At 51.9% G+C, this 22,262-nt stretch overlaps 2 protein-coding genes across 4 annotated transcripts; both read left to right on the top strand.

The window, feature by feature from the left end:
• Nucleotides 1–3,569: 3,569 nt before the first annotated feature.
• LOC123017469 (chemokine-like receptor 1) lies at nt 3,570–4,634 on the top strand. Its single transcript, XM_044418828.1, has one exon. The coding sequence runs from the start codon at nt 3,570–3,572 to the stop codon at nt 4,632–4,634; it is 1,065 nt and encodes a 354-aa protein (XP_044274763.1).
• A 4,113-nt stretch (nt 4,635–8,747) lies between these two features.
• LOC123017470 (chemokine-like receptor 1) lies at nt 8,748–21,518 on the top strand. 3 transcript variants are annotated; one of them, XM_044418829.1, is made up of 2 exons: nt 8,748–9,003; nt 18,460–21,518. In XM_044418829.1, exon 2 carries the CDS (start codon nt 18,505–18,507, stop codon nt 19,555–19,557), a length of 1,053 nt encoding a protein of 350 aa, XP_044274764.1. In that variant the 5' UTR covers nt 8,748–9,003; nt 18,460–18,504; the 3' UTR covers nt 19,558–21,518. The 3 variants fall into 3 exon arrangements, with proteins under 3 accessions (XP_044274764.1, XP_044274766.1, XP_044274765.1); XM_044418831.1 differs by lacking the exon at nt 8,748–9,003 and adding an exon at nt 9,012–9,026; XM_044418830.1 differs by lacking the exon at nt 8,748–9,003 and adding an exon at nt 13,212–13,373.
• Nucleotides 21,519–22,262: the final 744 nt, after the last annotated feature.

The following is a 22,262-nucleotide window of genomic DNA, read 5'->3' as shown; positions in this document are numbered from 1 at the left end:
GACCACCTGGGAGCAATACATAACCATCCCGAGTTCCACAATGGGAGAAAGGTGGGGTATCAAATAAACAAATACTTATGTGGAACACCAGGCCAGAATGACAGGGGTGGAAGAGGGTTCTCAGGCAAGGGTCAGGCACTGGGTGAGACACAGCAGGACCAGAGGTGAAGGCAGAGTCTGGAAGAAGTCCAGGTCAGATATTGGCAAAGGCACGACAGGACTGGAGAGGAAAGCAAAGTCTGGAACAGGCGAGAGTGAAGACATGAACAAAGACACAGCAGCAGCAGCAGCAGCAGCAGCAGCAGCAGCAGCAGCAGCAGCAGCAGCCACCAAACCAGATACACAAAGAGCCACCACAAGCATCTATATTGCTGTAACAAAGGAGGGAGACTGGGGAAGTCTTTTATAGAGCCTCCTGTGGCTCTCAGCTGGTTTGCATGATTGCATTGGACCTAATCCTGCAAGCACCTACAGTTCTGCTGCTAATTCTGCAAGTACTTGCAGGGTGAGCCTAGCTGCCTTCTCTATCAGGCCACTGGGGGAACTGCTCTGCCGATCCTGACATAGCACATTCTGGAGGGTGCCAGGCTGGGGAGAAGTTAGATTAATTCTTGAGGATTAAGATGGAGTATTGATATTTGTTGTTCCCTGATTCATTTACCCTTCTCAAGCCCACTAGATATTCTGAGAGCCCCTCTTCTGGATGTAGGTATTTTGACCATGGAAACTCTGATCTATGTCCCCTGTAGGATGAAATCACAGAAGGCATTTATTTCCTTCACTGTGTTTTGAAACTGTATTTTAAAAGTCAATGCATTTCTTTTCTTTTTTCCTTTTAAAATCCAGTTCCATTAGCAAGTGTGAGCCATCTTGAGTTTCAGTTCTGGTCGAAAGACAGGATACAATCCCAGAGAGCAAGCAAACGTGTTTGTGTGTAAGAGATTCCTGTATGAACCAATGATATGTCGTGGGCTTTTTGCAAGGAAGAATTCTTTCATGGAAAGAAATCTGTGGGTGTCTGAGGTCCGTTGCCTTCTGCGCAGGGACAGCCCTTCCCTGAAACAGGGTGACGCCCCACCTCAGGCGGAAAATCAGGCAGCCACGTGGCAGATCCTAAAGCTGCCCCAGCTCCACTACCACTTAAACCCCCGTGGGTGGAACTCAGGTGTTCAGGATTTAGGGGCAGCAGCTGGAGTCCTTATCCGTTGCCAGGGATGCGCTGTTGATTAGCGCATGCCACAGGCAGTCCCTGGGATCAGCTCTCCTCCAAGGCGCTGCCCTGGAAAAGGACCTGTGGTGCCCCTGCCCCCCCCCCCCCCGCCCTCCAGAAGTGGGGCCCGTGTGCTTGCACTTGCCCTCCTCCCACCAGTGGCAGCCCCCCCCCCGCATTTCCATGTCCTGCAGCTCAGGTCACTCCCCCTGCTCAGGAAGGGCTTGCACCGGCACCCGGCTTCCCCCTGCCCCAGCGGCGGCGTGTGGTGGAGCTTGCGCCTCCTCCAGGCAGCGGAGGTGGCTTGCACTCCGGGCCCAGCAGGACGGTGCCGCCGCAGCAAGAGCTGATCTCCCTCGGTGGCCGCAGCCATGAAGGGGACGCGGTGGCGTGTCGTCCCAGCTCAAGTGGCAGGCAGTCCTGTGCCAGCCCAGGGTGTGCCACATGCTCCAGTTCTTGAACTGCAGTGTGGCCCTGTGGAGCTTTGGGTTCTGCCCCCTGCTTGGCCATGGAGCCCGCTGGGTGACTTTGGGCCAGCCACAGACTCTCAGTCCAGCCTCCCTCACAGGGCTGTTGTTGTGAGGATAAAATGGGGAGGAGGAGAGTCTTGTAAACTGCTTCGGATTCCTTGCAGGAGAAAGAAAGGCAGGCCATCAGTGCAGGGGAGTAATGATAATTAAACTCTTTTATGTGGATGTCCCACGCATACTTGGCTCTTGAGTGTGTACTGAAGTGCTGTTTGGACACAGACAGTAGCTAAAAGACGCAACTGCATCGCCCACGATAGTCCTGGTGAGGATGTTAAAAGGAAACCCTTAGCAACCTCTTTGGACACGTCATGTTGGTTGAGTGGCTTAGAAGAGCCTGTTGGGGCACAGAGAATACCCTCAGCTGCCTCCACGAATGAGCAGGTTGCTTCAGAGGCTTCCAATTTGGCTTTGAGGACACTTTGAAGAAGCAATAAATGAGCTGCAATTTGGAGACCATCATTCTGCTAGCCACAGCAACTGGGCCATCCTTCCCATAATGAGTGCGTTATAGTGTTGCTCTTTCTGCGTAGTTGTACCCACTGTATAATCACATGTTTCCTTTTGATGCATTGCGTACACTGTACATACAGAGTCACAGTTGCAGTGCCCTTTGAGCATGTCCAGAATGCCTTTTTTTATCTAGATAAAGTATTGTGCTGGTCATGGGATGGGGTTTCGAGGATGTTTTTGGTCCGAGAGTGGTTTTTAGGCTGATGGGCCTCAACCCTAAAAACTAGGAAGCAGTAGTAATTGCAAGGGTGACTCTGAGCACGTGCAGAGTGCTTTTCCTTCAGCTGGTCTTGCAAGAGATTGAAAGAGCCTTCTCCAGCCTGGTGTACTACGGATGTATTTGACACCCATCAGCCTCAGCCTGCATAGCCAATGCTGCGGAATGCTGGCAATGGTAGTCGATAACATCTGGAGGTCGTCAAAGGCTAGATTATAAGAATAATCTTGTCTCCATGGGAGAGAATGTGGCTTTAAGTGGAGTGCGGCCAGCCTTCAGAGTTAAACCTGTTCTAACCCTGCTTGATTCCCTGATTAAGGGGCTAAAATTCTTGAGGAAAGTATTCTCAGCATTTTTGCAAAAATATAATTTGCAGGCAAGCTTTGTTCCAGAAGTGAAAATGGTTTCAAAATGCCAGTACCGCACCCACCTTTGTCTGAAGAGCAAGGCAGATGCCGGGCAGATGTGTGACACTTTCGGCTGATGGAAACTGGAGAAGGGTTGGCTGCTAGCTGAATTCTGTGTTTCTCTACTGCCATCTTGTGGCTAAAAGGCAGATCGCCGCCTATGAAGCTTCCATGGCAGCCTTTCCCAACTCAGAGCCCTCCAGGTCTGTTGGGCTACAATTCCCCATATCATACACAGCATGGCTGCTTGCTGTGGCTGATGAGAATTCTTGTCCAACCCATTTAGAGGGTGCCAGCTCAGAGAAGACTATTCTAAGCTGGTTTCCATGGCATCAATATCAAAGGCTGTCCCAAAGCCCAAGGTCTGGGGATAAATTCAGGGGGGCAACACAAGCAAGCAAAACCATTCTAAATCTGTAGGTAGAATTATAATTTTTAATAGAATTGTGGTAGAATTGCCATGTTCAGGGATGTCTCCCTGTGGGATCTAGAAGCTGTTTTCTACCAAGGGGCGGTGAGTTGGCTAAGCTTCCTTCCTTCCTTCCCATTAGGAAAAGGGCATGAAGGGCAATGGTCACACCAATCACTTTGAGCTGCACCATCTGCCAAGCAGCATAAAGGCCATTTATGCCCATCTCTTTCAACAATCGCTCTTCACATCCCTCCTTCTTTCCAACAGGTCATCGCCCTCTAAAATGGCCCTCAACGACACCTCAGAAGAAAGTCTTTATGGAGACTATGAAGACTATTCGGACTTTGACCACCACGCAGGGCTCCGCGACGCTATGCGGGTCCTGTCCATGGTGGTCTACAGCATTGCCTTCCTGCTGGGAATGATTGGGAACGGTCTCGTCATCTTCATCACCGGCTTCCGTATGAAGAGGACGGTCACTACCGTCTGGTTTCTGAATCTGGCCATAGCTGACTTTGTTTTTACTTTCTTTCTCCCGCTAAGTGTGGCCTACCTGGCCTTAGGCTTCCACTGGCCCTTTGGGAAGGCCCTGTGCAAGCTCAGCAGCACCGTGGCCTTCCTCAACATGTTTGCCAGCGTCTTTCTGCTCACTGTCATCAGTGTGGACCGCTGCATCTCCGTGGTGAGTCCAGTCTGGACGCAGAACTACCGCACGACCCGGCTGGCTTCTCTGGTGGCTTTGGGCATCTGGGTTGCAGCTGCGGCCCTCAGCTTCCCCTACCTCATCTTCCGTGACACTAGGAGCTCCTTCATGGACGAGAACATCACTCAGTGTTACAACAACTTTGCCTTGCCTGACAATGTCCAGTCTGAGGAAGCCGTGGAGCTGGGGAAGCACCGTCACCAGGCGATGGTGCTGACCCGTTTTGTGGTGGGATTCCTGCTACCATTCATTGTCATCCTGTTCTGTTATGGCATTATCACAGCTAAGCTGAAAGGAAACCGCCTCACCCGCTCAGGAAGGCCTTTCAAGATCATGGTGGCAGTGGTCCTGGCGTTCTTCGTCTGCTGGTTCCCATATCATGTCTTCTCCTTCCTGGAGATGTCCGTCACCATGGTCTTTCCCTGGCTTGAGACTGTGCTGATGGTGGGGTCCCCGCTGGTTTCAGGCCTGGCTTACCTCAACAGCTGCCTGAATCCTTTCTTGTATGTCTTTGTGGGACAGGACTTCCGAGAGAAGTTGCGGATGTCAGTACTTGCTGTGTTCGAGAGCGCTTTCAGTGAAACTTCAGCCCAGGTATTATCCAAGAGCAAATCCAGTTTGGAGGTAGCGTGCCACCCAGTTTAGAACTGACATCGGCAGGCTTCAGCTTGACATGTCTGCTTCTTCCCTGTCCCCTTGCTCCTTTGGGTCAACTAACCAATGCCATGTACAAATGGTGGCTTTGGAGGGCATAACTCATGCAAAATGGTGGCAGAGGCCTGGAACCAATGGCTTACTGCAACTTAATTCACAGCTGGGCAAGACCGTTGCTAGAGCCAATATTAAAGTCCTAAACCTGAGCAAGCACTCAGATTCTACAGAACCCTAAACCACTCCACAGAAAAGGAAGGGGTAGGGAACAAATTAAAAATAGGTTACATAAGGCCAGGTGTTTTATATTTCAGACTGAGGTGCAAGCAGGAGACTTCAGACAGAATTCATTTGTCTTGCTGGGGCTGGAGAGATTACTGTCAGTGCTATCAGGCCAGGGCTGACATTAAGGGTTGGCCTGGCTAAGAGTATAGCCTGCAGGAAAGGGTCTGTGGACAAGAAAATGGCTCCTTTCCCCTTCCCCTTCCCCACCATTCCCACTCTGGACCAGACAATGGAAGTCCATAGCTGCTACCACTCACTCCTACCTGTTGCCTGGCAAGTCTTAATTCCGTGCAGGAAGTAAGCAGCTGCAGCAAAGGTGAAGAAGAGGAGGAGCAACCATGGTGGTGAAACGGCAGGCACCGTAAGTGAGGGGACTCACTCGGGGTCTGACCCACGTGCGGGCCGAAACCTGGATCTAGCACTGGATCAGACCACATGCAGGGATCTGGGGCAAAGACATGAAAGTTGAGGGGAGCCCCATCCCTGAAAGCAGAACACCTGTGCAGGGATAGGCTGCATCCATGAGGAGGAAGCTGCTTTTGAGTTTCCTTCATTGTTGAGGTTCTTGTGCCACCCACTGACTCTGGAACTGGCCATCAGAGGTGAACAAAGGCCGGCTCTGGGGGTGGGCAACTTCTGGCCCCCAGCTGCTGTTGGCCTGCAACGTCCATCAGCCCTAGCCAGTACAGCCAATGGTGAGAGATGATAGGAGCTGCACTCCAACAGCATCTGAAAGACCACAAGTAGCAAGTGGTTAATATTCATAGTTTACTAGTGAAGAACACTGAGTCCTTTAGTCCAGGGACAGCCCTGGGTGGCAACCTGTGCCCAGTCAGTCACTTGCCCGTGTGTCCGCTTTGCTGACCTGCAGGGACGGCCCAGAGACCTACCAGTGGATCTGAACTAACTCCCCTTCCGTCCCGGCTGCAGTCTGGGTGGCTTAGAAAAACGCTGTCCCCCCTCCCGCCATCTAGGGAAGGGGCAGCGTCTCTGGAGCCTACACCTCACGGCTGAACTAGACGCATTCAGTGTGTGAATGTGTGTCCTGTGTCTTCGCTCTCTCCCCAAAACTAACCAGGGATCATGCGTGGGACTGTGGACTGAACAGAGTTCATACTCACTCTGCTCCATGCAAGAGCCCCACCCCCCAGGACGCCATTCCCTCCCTCCACTCCATGTCCGAAAGCTGATCAGTCTGGCTCTTGAACCCAACCTCCACGCTGCCAGGAAGCCTGGATTCCCCGCTCGGCACAATGGGGGCAGCAAGGGGCCTGGGCCGGCAGTGTGGCTTGTGTACCCCACGTCCTCCACTGCCCCCGTCCTTTGCCACCTGAGCTGGCTGCCCAGCCTGCCTAATGTTGGAGCCAGCCCCGAGTATTTTAGGAAAGGCACTTGTCCCTCGTGTGTGTGTGTGTGTGTGTGTGCGCGCGCGCGTGTGGCACAGCAGCATAGCTGGCTATAAATTGGCTAGTCAGAAATGCAAGGACCTCAAGCAGAAGCCGTGGCAAAGTCCATGGGTTGCAACAGCACGTTCCAAAGGGGAGGAAGGGGCCTAATTGGAAGCCCTGCTGGAGATGTGGGTATGGTTTCTCCTTCCTCTTTTTTTCTTTCTGTTGACTGGCTTCCTCTTGGAAGCAAGAGAAAAACAGTTACATATGCCAGCTTCAGATGGCTCTCCATTTGGCGGTTGTCTGGAGACCAGAAGGGCTTTGTGTAATGCAGACTGAAAGCCTTCCCCAATCTACCCACCTCCTGATTGGCTCCTTTTTGCCTCTACAGACATAAATACTCCCAAATCTGGGAGGAAAAGACTTCAGAATTTTCCATGGAGGATGGGAGAGGGCACCCGAAGTTACGTTTTGTCCTCTAACAATGTTTTTCTCTCTCTGACCTTGGAAGAGGAGAGCCAGTCTATTCTACATCCTGTAGGACCACAGGAACACTTCCTAAAACAATGTAATCCTAGTTTTTAAAAGCCGGACAAAGGATTGGCCGATGTGCGTGTCTGTGGTGTGTGCATGTTACTACAAATTTGCACTAGGTATGGAGATTAATCTTCCACCTGGCTGTTTCATTCTAGCTACTAGCGATCAAGCTTGGTAGTTGAAATGGTAAGTTCTTGCTCTTCTCGCTCTAACTCAAAAAAGGTGCTAATAATGAGGTCTGGATAATATGTAAATGTCCTTAAATGGAATCAATTAATCTGCTAAAAGGCAGATAATAAATCAAGCAGCAATTTTCTAAGAGGCTGCCGGCAGCCTGGATGACGAGGAATTAAATTCTTGACAAATTGGAAGCCCCGTGCTGCCAAAAGGCTGCCTTCAGAGTCCTGCCACGATCAACCCTGAGGTTAATTTGTTTCCCCCGGCAGCAGCCACAGGATGGGGGATGCTGTTATTGCTGAGAAGAGCTAGAAGAAGAACCATCCTGAATCATACCCAAGTTCCACATAGCTGAACATCCTGTTTGGAACAGTGGCCTGCCAGATGCTTCCAGAGAGTTCCCAAGTAAGGCACCAAGACCATCTTCAGTCCTTCGCAACTGATAGACTCGCCATGATCCTTTCAGCTCATGGACATTCCCTTTACCCATTGATGGACTTTTCATCCACGGATTTCTACAGTCTCCATTGAAAGCCATTCTTTGCTGCCACCAGAGCAGAACTTTGGGCTGCTGTCTGTGGACCCCCTGAGCAGAGAGAGCAGATGGGCCCTCAAATGCAGTTGGACTGGCTTGCCATGTTTTGAGGTGAAGGCAAATCCACTGCTGACCAAAGACGGGCTTTTGAGAGCACCATCAGGTCCAAAGGAGGTGGTATAGAAATGGCTTGTATAATGAAAACAAGGTGCTAATGCGGAAGCTCTGTTTTGTGAAGGCATTAATGTCATTATTAAATGTGATCTTGCAAAAACTGTGTCATTGTTCCAGTTTCAAAATGCAGGAACACATTACTATACAGCCCTGTATCTGACTCCCACCGCCACTGGAAAATACATTGCTGACATTGCTGAAAATACATTGCTGGTCTGTCTTTGGTTTCCTGGCTGGTCATAGCACAGTGGAAATTGACTAAGTGTTCCCCATTTCTTTAAGTGGCAGGAAGTTCTATGGCTGCTGACAGTAGGGTTTAATTCATGGTGGAGCAGAGGACCTTGAAGATCTGTGGTATCTCCAGAATATGCACTTTCCTATACTAACAGCCAACTTCAAGGTGGGTTATCCTGACCCTGCAGCCAGAACGTGGCTTATCTGAATCAAGCAGTATCAAAAGGCTTGGGAGATGCGAACCTTTACAGCACTAGAGAAATCATTAGGGAAGAGAAGGCGGCCAGCCCATTCCTGAGCGACCAGCCTGAGCAGACAGAAATGCTGATAGTCTGTCTGAAGTGGGTGGAACATGGAGCATGGGGCAGAATGGAGTTCCTGGAAGAAGATCTGTTAGGCTGGCTGGTTGGCTGGAATCCCAAGCTAGAGCACTCCCTGCTGTGGCCCACGGGGCTGAACACCAGCTCTAGCCCCTGAGCAGGCCAATCATCTTTCTTTCCCTCTATCCTCACCACTTCTCAGCAGCCTGGGTGAGCCTGGCTGGAGATGATGGGAGCTGTACCCGGCGCGTCTGAAGGGTGCTTCATAGCCCTGGTCTCCAGGTTATTTAAGCTGCCTTGGCCCTGCGGCTCGTTCTCAGTGCCTGGGCTCCCACCTGGGACGTGGCTGGTATCGCCAAGGAGAGGAGGACGGCTGGTCGGCCACCTGGATGGAGAGCATGTGACAGAAATGGAGCAAAGAAGAGAGAAGTGGCAGCTGGAGGGGCGCAGCTGTGGGTGCAGTTAGCTCCCACCATTGGCTAGGTTGGCAATCGCTGGAGCGGGTTGCAGTCCACAGAGTTATGGAGGGTGCAGCACACATCCCTCAGCAGGGCGTGAGCAGAACTGCAACCACTAAAATTACAGTTGTGCTCGCTTCAGTACAGGAAAGGGTATAAAAGCACCTTTCCCCTCCAGCTGCCACTTCTGCTTCTTTGCTCACATTCAAAGGTGCCGCTGCTTGAGGCTGCAGAACCGCGGGGCTCGGCAGGCAGGTAAGCAGCGTCTTGACCGGGAGGTGGGTCTCACTTTTCCTCCTCGAATTGTGGGGGCCAGATGCAAAAGAGGCTCTTTTAATATGTATACAGCAGAGGGAATTTGTACAAAAGCGGGACAAGGCAAGCCTGCTGAATCCCTACTTCTTCGCAGCTGACAAAAGGTGGCATTTGGCCCCCTTCTCCTTGATGGAAGCACTTTGCCTTTAATTGTAATGGGGCAAATGGGGAATTCTCTCAGGGGGCTCAGCTGAAAGTTCTGTTGACTGTTCATTTGTTCCTTGACCCTTCTGCTCCCAAGTCTTGCATTTCTGCCTGCTATTGAAGCTTTTAGTGGCACAGGAACGGAGCCCCAGGACAGATTAAGGTCAGAACCTGTCCCACATAGTGGCTGAAGTGTCAGCATAGGGCCAAGGAGACCTGGTCCTGCTCAGCCATGGCACATTTTTTCTTGGCATTTCAACACATTTATCAGTATCTGCCTACCATACCTCAGAGGACCGATGTGGGCTGGGTGGGGTGGAGATAACCCTGCATGTTGTTCTTGGAGGTGGCACAGAATCAGGAATATACAAAAGGAATAAAGTCTCTGGTGCAGTGGAGACTGAGTTTCCTCCCGGTTTGCTGGTCGCCACTCCGCACATGGAAATGAAACTGGCAGAGTTTCTATCCTTTGGCTGGTTGATTTCTGATTGCTCTGTTATGCCTCCCCTCCCAAGACTTTACCTCCATGCCAAGAAGGTGTGCTGCATTTCTAGGCATCAGGCTGCTATGAAAGGTACAGAAGTGGAGGGCAGAGGGGGAAAATGGTGGGAAGGCCCCCTGAGCGGGGTTCTGGTGCCCTGCTTTCCCGACTTGGGCTCTGTTTCCATAACAACTGTACAAGAGCAGAAATTCAGCGGATGGGAATCTGCAGTCCCATTCTAGGAAAACTGCCTGTGAAGAAATTGTCAAAGGGGAGAAGTGGTGGGAAGCCCATGGGTGTTGCTCACATCTGCAGGTCATCTTGCCCAAGGTCTAGAAGCACGGCCCGGGGAAGCCACATTCCCGCAGCCCAACCATGCCTCCTCCTTTCCGCAGAAGAAAGATGCATGTAGATACTCTTGGTTGGACCTGTGGTTTCCCTCCCAAGGGACACACTTGGTGGCTAAAGAGGATTTGGTCCAACTAGGGCTGCCCCAAAATGTCCATGGGGAAACATGTAGGGAGCAAAAAGGGGCATTGCCCCCATATCCTCTGAAAGACCCCCCTTCCAAAGCAGTAGCTTTCCCACTCCAGTTCACTGCCCTTTCAACTGCCTTTGGCGCTGCTATTACTCCTAGAGATGGGTCTAGCTAATCAGGGATCACATCCCATACTGATGCAGGGGCACTACGTAGCCAATGGGCTTTGGATTTTTGGTTCCATAATGAAAATGAATCAAAACTTTCCTTTTCATCTGAATGGGTCTCTCATTCAAAAAGCTGGAGAGAGATCCTGATTTTTACTTCTCTTGCTAAAGAATCGGTGTGCTATTCCGGTTTACTAAAAACAGATATGAAATGACATCTTTTCTGATTCCTGCATACCCCTTGGAGAAGTAAGAGAGGAAGAAATTAGAAGTGGGACATTTGCACCGCTGTCTAAAACGTGTGTCCTTTGGCAATCCCTACTTGTTTTCCAGCTTCTCCTCCTCTCCTACTTAACTGCAAGGTCATGGTTACAAATGTAGTTAATGGCATCATGCCCACACATTCCCCTACAAAGAGGAAAAAAAGATACAGAATGCATAGTTATTATAGTTTAACTAGAAAGACAATGTATCTCAGCAAGTGAGAGCTCTTGCAGGTGACCAGGTGACCTGGGTACCTGCCTATTCAGTCGGCTATCCTGGGGGTCACTATAGGTGGGCACCATCATGGGTTTGCTCTCCCTTCTTTCCCCTCTTCAAATCTCTGAACCAGACCTGGACTGGACAGTCCTTCAGACAGAAGATGCCTTCAAAGAGCCTTTAAACAGATTCTGTAAAATAGGACACGGGGTCAGCTCAATTTTTCCCGCAGTTTGAGGGACGCAGAGGCAAAAGTTTAATTCCACTGAGTGATGAATGCAGAACAGGTGGAAAAGAGAAGTTTCTTCTTCTTTTGCTTTCCCAAATATTTGGATACTTATGTGAACATATACATCTCCCAGGAGGTCAAGTGGAGGATAAGTGGGCATTCCCTGCTCCATCTCCTGGCAAACACCATGTGCTGTGTGGATCTGTTCTTGTGTCCGTCAGGATGAGCAGGAGGAAGGGCTGTGGCTGTGCTGCGGTGAGGCAGAGCAGGCCTCCTTCCCTCTCACACAGAGCTCTTCTCTCTCCTGAGTGTGACTTCACGTGCCCAGCAATGAGGAAGCCTCCCCAGCAGAGTCCAGTCAGGGGCCAGGCCAGACTCGTGCGGGCACCATGCAGGGGGCTGCACCCCAGTGCTCACAAGCCGCTGGATTTAGGGGCTTCCAGCTGTCTTCTGCAGAGGGGCAGAGGCGCTCTCTGCTTCCCTGAGGTCCTCACTCTGCCAGGTACTCCTGCAGCTAGTTCTGGCAGTCCAGCTGCATGTCCAGATGCAAGTGAAGGGAGGAGGGTGCAATGCCACCAAAATGCTTCATCCCTGCTCACCCAGAACAACTCCTTCTCTCTTCCCTGAAGTCCCTTCTCCAGCCTCAGCGAAGCAGCTGCCATGGCTCTTTCCATGCTGGATCCATAGTGAGGATGGGAATCCATTGGATCTGTGGCAGCCTGAGTCCAGTGTCTGTGGGACCCTGGCCAGGAACTGAGTCCCACACATGGAATACGCCCCCTTCTTCCACTCCACCCACGGCAGCCATTTCTACAGGCTGGGTAGCCTTCATTCGGCAAGTGTCCTTTCGGCTCATCCTGCTTCCCAAGACTGGTCTGAGCACGAGAGGAAGACCACGAATGCCAGAGGGTCAGGTTTCACTAGGCTTCATCTCATCCCTATCCTGGACACTGTCTGGGGCAATAGGGTTGCTCTCCTAATCATGCAGAATTATAGAATTGAAAGGACCCTTGGAGGCCAACTAGCCCACTCCCTTGTTCAAGGAAGGCTTTGGAATGCCATGATTCCCACCTCTACTTATATCTCCTCAAGTGGAGGAGAACCCACAACCTCCTAAGACTGTCTCTCCCATGGTCTAACAGCACACTTCTCCTAACATTTAGCCTAAACCTGCTTCCTTGCAATTTCTACCCTGAGTTGCAATCTTATCCTTAATGGAGAACAAGTCTTCTCCAGTTCCTACATCGGCTGGGGCATATGATCGGCAGGGCCATCTCTGACTGGGGCAGATGTCTGGGGCCTGGGGCAGCACAGTGGGCCCGAGCGCACCCCACAGAGGGCTCTGCATAAGACCATTACTGCCAGAATAATGCCTGCATTACTGCTTACCATCTTCTACTCAGGCCACCCTCCTGCCTAAACCCACACTCTTCCTTCTGTTGCCCGGAGCCTCATCATGTTCAACCTACCTGCACAGTCCTCTGCTTTCTCCCACATCCATCGCCCCCCCCCCCCGCCCGCTGCTGTGCACGCCTCTCAGATTCCACCTCCGTGTACCCGGCCTAGTTTCTTGCACATGGGAACATGCTTGGCGAAGGATCCAGCTCCCGATATCTGGCGAGATCCTCCGATTTCTTAGTAGCTCACTTGCTCCCCCACCTTCCTTATTAGGCACTGATCACCCCACCAATCATGTTGCTCAACTTACATGGGGGGCAGTTCGGGGGGGGGGTACTGCCACTGCAGGTGCAATACACCGAATGGCTCAGGGAATAAGGCCCAAGATTGCCCAGTGATACTGACAACGGCAACCCCGGGATTCGTTCCAAGAGAAAGTGAACAGGGCCGTCTTTGGCCTACCAGTGGGTTCTTCTCCCTCCAAGGAGCTGGGTATGTACAGGAATCCTCTACAGGTCTACACAGAAGTAGGTCCCACTGCATTCAGTGGTGGAACTTCCTCCCGTTCAAATATGCCGGAAACCAGGACACTTTCCTGCTGTCTTGCGGCTCTGCCCTGAGCTGCCTCTTGGCTTCTGCTGTCTCTGGCATGAGGGATGGTGACCGGCGACAGCAGAGCAGGAGAAACCAGAAAGGATCGTGAACACCCTGAGTTGCGTGGTTATCAGCTCCAGGCAGAAGGGTGAAAGCAGCTCTTACTTGGAGCTGCTCCGACATGGGGCGATTCAGCCCTGCAGCCGGCAGAGAAAGCCACCCAGGACCCCGCTGGCAGGCGAGCCTTTCCTGCCGTCTCAAGGGCCTGCCTGGCACTGCTGCCGTTTCAGCAGCAGAGCGGAAGAAGTAAAGGCCCGCCTCCGTGCGCTGATCGCCAGTGTGAGCGAGCGGAGCTGCAGGGGGCTCTTATGCAGTGGCAGTGGTGCCCCAGTAGGAGGAAAGGCAAAGGGGGGGCTGCCCTTGTGGGGAAGCTGCCTGGGCCCCTCCAGTGCCTTCTCCATGGGGTGCTCAGAGTTCTTGAGGGGGGTCCATGCGCACAATGGTTTATTTCCTCTTGATGGCCTGAATATGCGCTTGGAAAGACATGGAGCCAAGTGGGGGAAACCGGTGGGAAGCCCCGTGCGCAGAGCCGCGGGTAGGCATGGCGTGGGGAGAGGGCTAGCTGGGGAAGGGGAGTCAAGGTGGCCCAGGCAGCGTGCGGCGTCCTGGTCCTCCTTGCACCCTCCGTCTCTGGAGGCCGCCTTTGAACGCCAGTCCCACGCAAGGCCTCCCTCGTCCCTGCTAGCCGAGGGAGCAGCCGCTCTGGCATGCAGCACGAGAGCGGGGTGGCCGGCAGGGCATGCCAGCCTCTCCCCGTGGTGCCCGTGGGGACTTGCCGACTGGGATGGGTGGCTGCTCTGCGGCATCCCTGGCTGAACTCTGGAATGCAGAGGTGACCCCTGCCGATGGTGCAACGGCTGCTGAGCTTGCTCAGCATGGCGGTGCTTGTTCAGCTCTGTGCGGTGGCCCGGAGTGGAGAGTGATGAAACAATCAGGAAATGGTTTGAGTACAGTGGGCGGAAAAGCTCCCAGGGGTGCAACCAGGCGCTGGCACGTGCCGATTGTGTACTCGGGGGCAGTGAGGGTAAGTAAGAAACAAAACCGCACTGCCTGAACCCAGCCTCCTGCATGTCACTCAGCACAGTTCCGCATGGCCATCTGCAGGCCCCTCACACGCCGGCCGCAGGGGCCCTTGGGCCAGCCTGAGGCCCGCTGGAAATATCTGCTCGTCACCTCCCAGATAAACTCTCTGGCTCCTGCCAGGACTCGAGCTTCTGTGTATAGTCCTTGAATCGTGGGCCGTACCCAGCCTGGTGCAGTTCTCTTGGATAAGTTGCAGCTGCTGCAGCTCAAGGTGGTCGACAAGGCACTTGGACAGACTCGTGCCACCACCTGCGCAAGGAACCTTATCCCTCCTGGCTTATGAAAGCTGGCGGGGTGGGAGGGTCATCAAAGCTTGCTCACCGGGCCAGGGAGGCGATCCATGCCTCCTCGTGCGCAGGAGTGCTCGAAGGCCACTTGGGCAGGAGGTGGGGAGGCCACTCCGGAAGAAACCTGCTCTGGACCTGGAAGGCCCACATATCTTGAGACTGCTGGTGAATGCTCCCTTCCTGGCAAGGTCCTGAGCAGGTGGGGGCAACCCAGCGCCAGGCACTGGATCCATTTCAGTTGGGTGCAGGCCAGGGCTTGGTACAGAAACAGTTCTGGTCACCTTGTTTGATGACCTATGCCGGGCGAGAGACGGCGGGGAGGGGGTGTGGGTAGGACTGTGTTCATGCTCCTGGGTCACTCAGCACTTTCACTACAATCAGCCAGACTGTTCTTCTGGGGTGAGTTGGAAGTGGCAGGTACCTGCTCGTGGCAGGGGCAGGTACCTGCTCAGAGGGCAAGGTCCAGAAGGTGACAGGGGGAAGATGCTGCTCAGCTCTGTGGACTCTTCAGGACTTGGTTTTGTCCCCCACATTATTCAGCATGTGCATGAACTGCTCAGTGGAATCAGCTGGAGCTATGAGGTGCTTCATCATGAACACGCTGGTGACGCACAGCTCAGCTCCTCCTTTTCATCGTCTGCAGATGATGCTGGGGATGAGCTGAACCGTTGCCTGGCTGTGTCAATGGACTAGATGAGTGTTTGAAGCTTGTAGCAGATTGAAGCTCAGTCCAGACAAGACTGAGGTGCTGTGGGTTCCCCTGACTGGGTGGTGGCTACTCAGCCTGTGCAAACTGTGGAAGCCAGACTAATAGCTGATGGTCCAAACCTGAAACACCAGTTCTGGTCTACTTGCTTTCACTTCCTGAATGCTTCTGAGCCCTATACAGGATACTGGTGTTAAGCCACAAAGTGCTACAAAGTTTGGGAACCACATGACTTGATGGGACACCTCTTCTAACTGTAATCTTCCCAGAAACTACACTGCCCATCTGAAGTCTTCCTCCAAATACCACCTCTGAGAAAGCCTCAGTAAGTGTACTCTCTGTGGAAGCTCCCAAATTTTGGAATGGTCTCCCCACCCAGCATCAACGTTGCAATCATTTTAGCACAAGGATAAGAATGCCCTTATTCCAAGGCATTTATTAATTCACATCAGTGTGTGTGTGTGGGGGGGGGGGGGAAGGTATTGCCTAGTGGTATGGACTAGGCTGAATTGTTTTAGTTGTTCTGTTGTGGTTTTAGGTTTGCAAGCAATCTTTAGGCAAATCTCCTGAGCAAGGGCCACACCATGGCTCAATATAGCAGTGCTCAGGGGCCAAAGATACATATGTGCTGCTGTTTATGGTTACATTCACTGCATTTTGTGCACTGCCTGGATGACAAAGCCATTGGGCATCCCTAGAGGAGAGCAGCCAATTCATAGGCCTGAATGTCAACCCTGCTCAGCCCCCTTTCACACCCACAAGCAGCCAAGGAGTCGAAGTGGTGATATTTTCCCTCAGCAGGGGAAACAGAGCACGTCTTTTGAGTGTTTCCTTAGAAGGAGAAAGGCAGAGCAGCTCCAGCAGAGGAGGGCAGGGCAACTGTCACTGCGGATTTAGAGCTCATGGTTGCTTCTTTTTAACTTTGTTGCTGTGTCAATGCTTCTTGTACCAAGAGCAGCTCCAAGTCAGCCTTTCCTGCACTGGTAATGTCTGTCTGTCTGTCTGTCTGTCTGTCTGTCTGTCTGTCTGTCTGTCTGTCTCCTTCCTTTCTTTGATTTATATGCCTCCTGATTAGCCATGGGCTCTCTGGGAGGCTTACATACAATCAAAGAGTAAAGTACAACAAACAATCGAACAATATTATTATGATAAAATTAATTATAATAATAATACTGTGCCTGCTTTGGCCTTCTTCCTCTCCCTGCACACCCCATGCAGTGACAGGGTGGGGCAGGCAGCCTCGAATGGAGGAAGGGCAGGCTGAGGAAGCCTGGGCCTTTCAGCCAGGGAGGCAAGAGGGCTCCCCAGAGCCCCCCCCCCCCCCCCGGCTTGCTTGCCACCAAGCTTCTCAACACGGTTCTCCTTGCTGGCCTTGCCAGTGCTCCCCCCTCACACGCCGCTTCTGCCTGCTGAGATGAGAAGGCCGCTGTTTGCCTCAGAAGAGGCTGGGCGCAGGGTGGAGAGGGAAGGAAAGTTGATCAATCAGTTGAGAAACAAGGCAGCAGGAGCTGTGCTGAGGGCAGCAACGTCTCGGTTGTGGCAAGAGGTAAGCAGGACTCTCCAGCAACTCTCTGCAGAAGGCTCAGAGCACGTGTTGCTGTTGCTGCTAGCTGTGAAGTTGTGCCCGACCCATCGCGACCCCATGGACAACATCCCTCCAGGCCTTCCTGTGCTCCAGCATCCCCCGGAGTCCACCCAACCCCACACCCACCTCCCCAGTGGCCCCATGCAGCCACCTCATCCTCTGCCGTCCCCTTCTTCTTTTGCTATCAATCGTTCTCAGCATCAGGCTCTTCTCCAGTGAGTCCTTCCTTCTCATTAGGTGGCCAAAGTATTTGAGTTTCATCTTCAGTATCTGGCCTTCTAAAGAGCAGTCAGCATTGATCTCCTCTAGGACTGACTGGTCTGATCTCCTTGCAGTCCAAGGGACTTGCAGGAGTCTCCTCCAGCACCACAATTCAAAGGCCTCAATCCTTCGGCACTCAGCCTTCCTTATGGTCCAACTCTCACAGCCATGCATCGCAAGCACATGTGGCTGCAGTGGCGCAAACGGCCGGCCAGGGCTGAGCCAGGCGTGGTGCGCCCAGAGCACATTTGGCGAGGAGGGGGGAGGCATGGCATGTGCACATTATGAGGCAGTAACAGCGGTTTCTTTCCTTTTAAACAATGGACAATCCTAACACTACATCAGCATGAGAAGGTCATGAGCACAATTTTTGCCTAAACGTTTTATTTCATTTCATTTGTTCGTTATCTTTCTGGAGCCGCCATGCAATGCATTGGTTGGACAGATTCCGAGGTCCGCATATGGGCTTCTGTATCAGATGCACACGAGTCTCCACCTTGGAGACTTATAAGCCTCCCATGGCTGGAGCCATGGCTTGCCCCATGCATGTTATCTAGGGGGCCATTTTCAGGGGGTCTGGTCTGGGTGGCGGGTTCTCCTAAGAGTTTAGACCGTTGGCAAGGGAATATGGCTGTATCTCCTGTCTCGCATGAGAGACACAAATGTACTCCCTTGCGCACGAGAGTGTGGCATGCGTGAGCACGTCTGCGCCATCCCTTCACCCCCTGGCATGGAGCAGTCCCAGGATGTCCTGGAACTCGGTTCTTCACAACCATCTTGAGGACCTTTTCTCCCACCACAAAATTCAGCAGTTTTGTTTCAGCCAAGTTTGGGGAGTTATGTGACTTTTGAGGAGAGGAGAGGGGAGAGGAGATGAGAGGTGGCATTGGGGAGAGGGAGGGAAGTAGCCCAGGGCACCAAGAGGAACTGGCACAGGTGTGGAGTGGTGCCCCCATGCCCCCAGAGTGGTGTGGAGAGGCCATAATTTTCCAGTTAATATGCTTGGGTGTTTCTACTCTCCCTGCTCACTGTTGATCTCTCAGCTTCATCACCACCATTGACCAACAACAAATTAATTCAGTAATTTCTGAACTATAATCAATTCATTCCTAACATCCCAGTAAAATCATTCTGGAATCAATAGATTCGCTCAGTGTAACTGCCTTACTTTCTTGTTATCTATTCCCCACAGTTTTATAAAACTAGGTGGGTCCACCAGGGGTGTAGCTTGTCGGGTTTCTGGCACTGAGGCAACCTATTTCTGAGCAGGGCATGCCTGGAACAAGGGGGCTGCGGGGGGGGGGGGGGGCTATGTCCCTGTTTTCCTGTTTGCGAGCCTCCAGGGGGCTTCTTTGGGAAGCTGTGGTGAATGGAGTGTTAAGTGAAATGAATGTTGGCTTGTTCCTGCACACTGTTTTGTTCTTACTGTTTTGTTTCTGGCAGGCAAAGGGAGAAGACACGGGTGAAGCAGAGCCTCCTCCAAAGAAAATGGAGGCCACGGTGCTGCCAACTTTTCCTAGCAATGACTCCTATATTACTGGGGACGTTGAAAAAGACGGCCAAAATGAGGCAAACAATTTATGGAGAAGGATGACTATTGTCTCTATGGTCATCTATAGCCTGGCTTTCCTATTGGGGATCATTGGAAATGGACTGGTCATTATCATCACGGGCTTCTGTATGAAGAAGACGGTCAACACTGTCTTGTTCCTCAACTTAGCCATTGCTGACTTCATTTTCACCTTCTTCTTGCCATTGAGTATTGCCCAGGCAGCCCTGAAATTCCACTGGCCATTTGGCAGGGCCATGTGCAAGATCAACAATGCCCTGGCCTACCTCAACTTGTACGCCAGTGTTTACCTTCTCATGGTGATTAGCATGGACCGTTGCATTTCTGTGCGGTGCCCGGTGTGGGCTCAGAATCACCGGACACCCCAGCGGGCTGGCTTTGTGGCCTTGGGTGTTTGGACCCTGGCTCTGGTGTTGTGTTCCCCAAACCTCCATTTCAGGGATACAATGCCACATCCAGGGAAGAAGGGCATGATCGTGTGCTTTAACAATTATGGTCACCCAGCTGTGAATCTGCTCAGGCACCATGCAGTGGTCATCAGCCGGTTCATCTTTGGCTTCGTCATCCCCTTCAGTGTCATTGTGGCTTGCTATGGGGCAATTGCTCTGAGGCTGAGGAGGGACCACTTGGCGCAGTCAAGCAAGCCCTTCAAGGTCATCACAGCAGTCATCACCGCCTTCTTTATCTGTTGGTTCCCGTATCATGTATTTTCTTTCCTTGAGCTAAAATATTCCGGGCACGCAGAGATGCGTTTGCTGTTGGCTGTCGGGATACCCTTGACATCTAGCTTGGCTTTCATCAACAGCTGTCTCAACCCCATCCTCTATGTGTTCATGGGGCATGATTTCAAGGAGAAGCTGAGGCGCTCCCTCCTCTCTGTCTTTGAGGATGCCTTTGCTGAGGAGAGCGGCCACAGCACAGCACAAACCAAGACCAGGTCTTCCATCGAGCTGGAGTCCCATGACAAGTGAAACCTGCCGATCCTCCAGCTGCCCCAGCTGCCCCACCTTCAGCGCAAAGCTGCCTTGTGCGTTAATTTAGAATCCGCCCTGCATTGTCCATCTACAGAGCAGGCTCCTCTCTGCTTTTCAGCCTCAGCTGCTTTTCAAGATTTACAAAATTTAAGAAGTCAAAGAACTGCTTCCTGGCCAGGCGGAGGACGCGTTGGCTGCATGCAATGAATGGTGCCAGTGCTATTCGTTTGGATGCTTCCAGTGAAATTGGGGATGCAAAGCTCCGTCAAGGGCTGCTATTCCATGAAGGAAGACTACAGCTGGAGCTGGATCCGGGCAGCATCTGCTGCAAGCTAATTTCCAACCCTTAGACTAGTTGTAAGTCGGTATATGAAGCACAAGAAGGTATCCATATTCAAGACAAAACTTCCCATAATTTTTGTCAGGCGGTGGTGTGACCAGGAAGCAGAGTTTAGGATGGCCCAAGCAGATGGCAGTGGACTTGATTCTCAGTCACTGGGGTCCCCCGGGAATAGGAAGACCCTGTTCCCCACCTGGTGTCTCTAAGTGTCCCTGTTACCTACTTGCTCCCCCATAAGTGAATCGATGCCATTCATGCTAACAGGGAGAGAGAAAACCCTGCATTTGGGGACATGGGTTTCAAGGAAGGAAAAGCCTGCTTCCTGTCATTGATCCACTGGCAAAGATGATAGGACAGGTTTTGTCCAGTGGCCAGTGATACCATTGCGGCCAACCCAGATTCTGGCCATATAAATGCCTGTGCCCCCATCACAATGATGGCAGACCTGATGGCCTATATCACACCGAGCTTGTAGCCACGACCTCTTAGACTCTGGCTGACTGAGCAGAACTCTTGAAATTGAACAGGGCGTAATCCTTGGCAGATTAACTCGGTCTCACCTCGCTAGGATTCATGCCCTTAGGATCAAGTGCTGGGAATGCTTGCCGGCACTTTGCTGCCTGAGTCAGATCCCCTGGGTGTATGGGAGGAATTAGCCCTGTTTTCTCCAGCCATGGCCCAGAGGTAAATGATGGCTGCTTTACACAGAAACAGAGCGAGTCAGAAGGGGCCTCCCGGGCCATCTAGTCTGACCTCCGGCACCAGCCGGCTCTGCTCAATTTTACAATTGGCAGGAGGGAAAGAGAAGCACTTCCATCAGGTTAGCCATTTTACCTGTAATTCATATGCTTGGTTTTAGTTCTTTATATTTTAAAAATCTGTTTATGCTGCATTTGCTGGACATTGTGCAAATCCGTCCATCAGCCCACTGGGTTGCACCCCCCCATGTTTGCAAGCCTCCAAATGGAGCATCCAGTGCAGAGTAGAAGCTCCGAAATCAATCCCCGGCTGACCCGCTGCAGTGTTTCAGAGTGAGGTGTGAGGCAGCTGGAGAACTCTCAGGATGCTCCATATCTTGGCAGCCCCTGCCTCCCCCTCACTGTCCTCCAACACCCTCTAAGCCCCTCTCCAAGGCTGATTATCTGACCTTGGAGAAGCGCCTGGCATGGGTCTTTCCACACTAGCTGCAAGGGGTGGTGAAGAGAGTTGGAGCATTGGTCCTCTCCATCTCTAGCCTCAGATCTGGAAATCCAAAGTGTCCTCTGCTCTCCTAGATGTTGTCTAGATACCATAAGACCATTGCCTAAGTAACATGCAGCCTTACAAAATCTGACAGACTGAAATGAGCAGCAGCACAGCATCGTCTCATTCCAAGATGTGTGAACCGTGAACTGTATTTCCATTCGCCTTGTTTCTGGGGTCATGTTCAACATCAAAGTACAGAAAAAATATTTTTACAATACCCATTAAGGCAGTCCCTGCCCACAGTTTATATCATCATGGTGTGACGTGGCTTTTGATGCCTGTTTCTTCTTGTTCTCACTAAGATACCTAGCCTTCTAAAGCTTTTCTTTAAAAAAATAATGAATAATTGCCATTGAGCTTTGTTTTGTATGTTTTGCTGTATTTTATTGTTTTTAAAGTGTTATGGTTTTATTATGTTTTTATTGTGTTTTTATCTCATGTAAGCCGCCCAGAGGTGCTGTGGCACCATTGGGTGACATACAAATCCAATGAATGAATGAATGAATGAATGAATGAATGAATGGACTGTTGTTTGACACAACGCACCAGCCTTATCTCTAAGTTGGTATACCTTTCCCGTAGCTAAATAAAAGTCTTTGTTCTTCAAGTTGTTGTGGCTTTGAATTTGTTCTGTGTATTTGGTGCCCCCCCCCAGTGAGTCATAGTTTTAAAACCTTGACATTCCAGGGAATGCTTATCCGTCAAATGACCCACTGCCAGGCTGGTTGGGCCCTTGATGCTAGAATTCAGGCGGGCCCCTTCGGAGGAATGGCCACTGTTCCCTTACCTTGGCTACGGCAGGTAGATTCTGCAGCTCCAGCCAAAGAAGAAGCCAGTGCGGCCGGCGAATGCCGTGCCGATTATTCTAATCCTTCCACGGTGCCTGGCAGGGGCCGCTCTGCTGCAGGGCTTTGGAGGCATCATGGGTGGAATCGGACCTGGGACTGTCGGCAACGGCCCTGCAGGGTCCTCCACGCTCTGCTTGCCCTGCTTTGTGGTTCCTTAGTGGGCAGGCTTGCTTTGGGTCTCTTGGCAGGGGCGATGGGCAAAGGGTGTCATACCAGGAATGACAAGGCTTCCCTTCTAGAGCTGGACCAAGTCAATTAGATCATGCTCT

The sequence above is a fragment of the Varanus komodoensis genome, unplaced genomic scaffold (genome assembly GCF_004798865.1).
Source record: "Varanus komodoensis strain SLA01 unplaced genomic scaffold, ASM479886v1 scaffold93, whole genome shotgun sequence".
NCBI classification, from domain to species: domain Eukaryota; kingdom Metazoa; phylum Chordata; class Lepidosauria; order Squamata; family Varanidae; genus Varanus; species Varanus komodoensis.
Note: the sequence above shows the minus strand (reverse complement) of the source record. Positions and strands in the feature narration are given on the sequence as shown.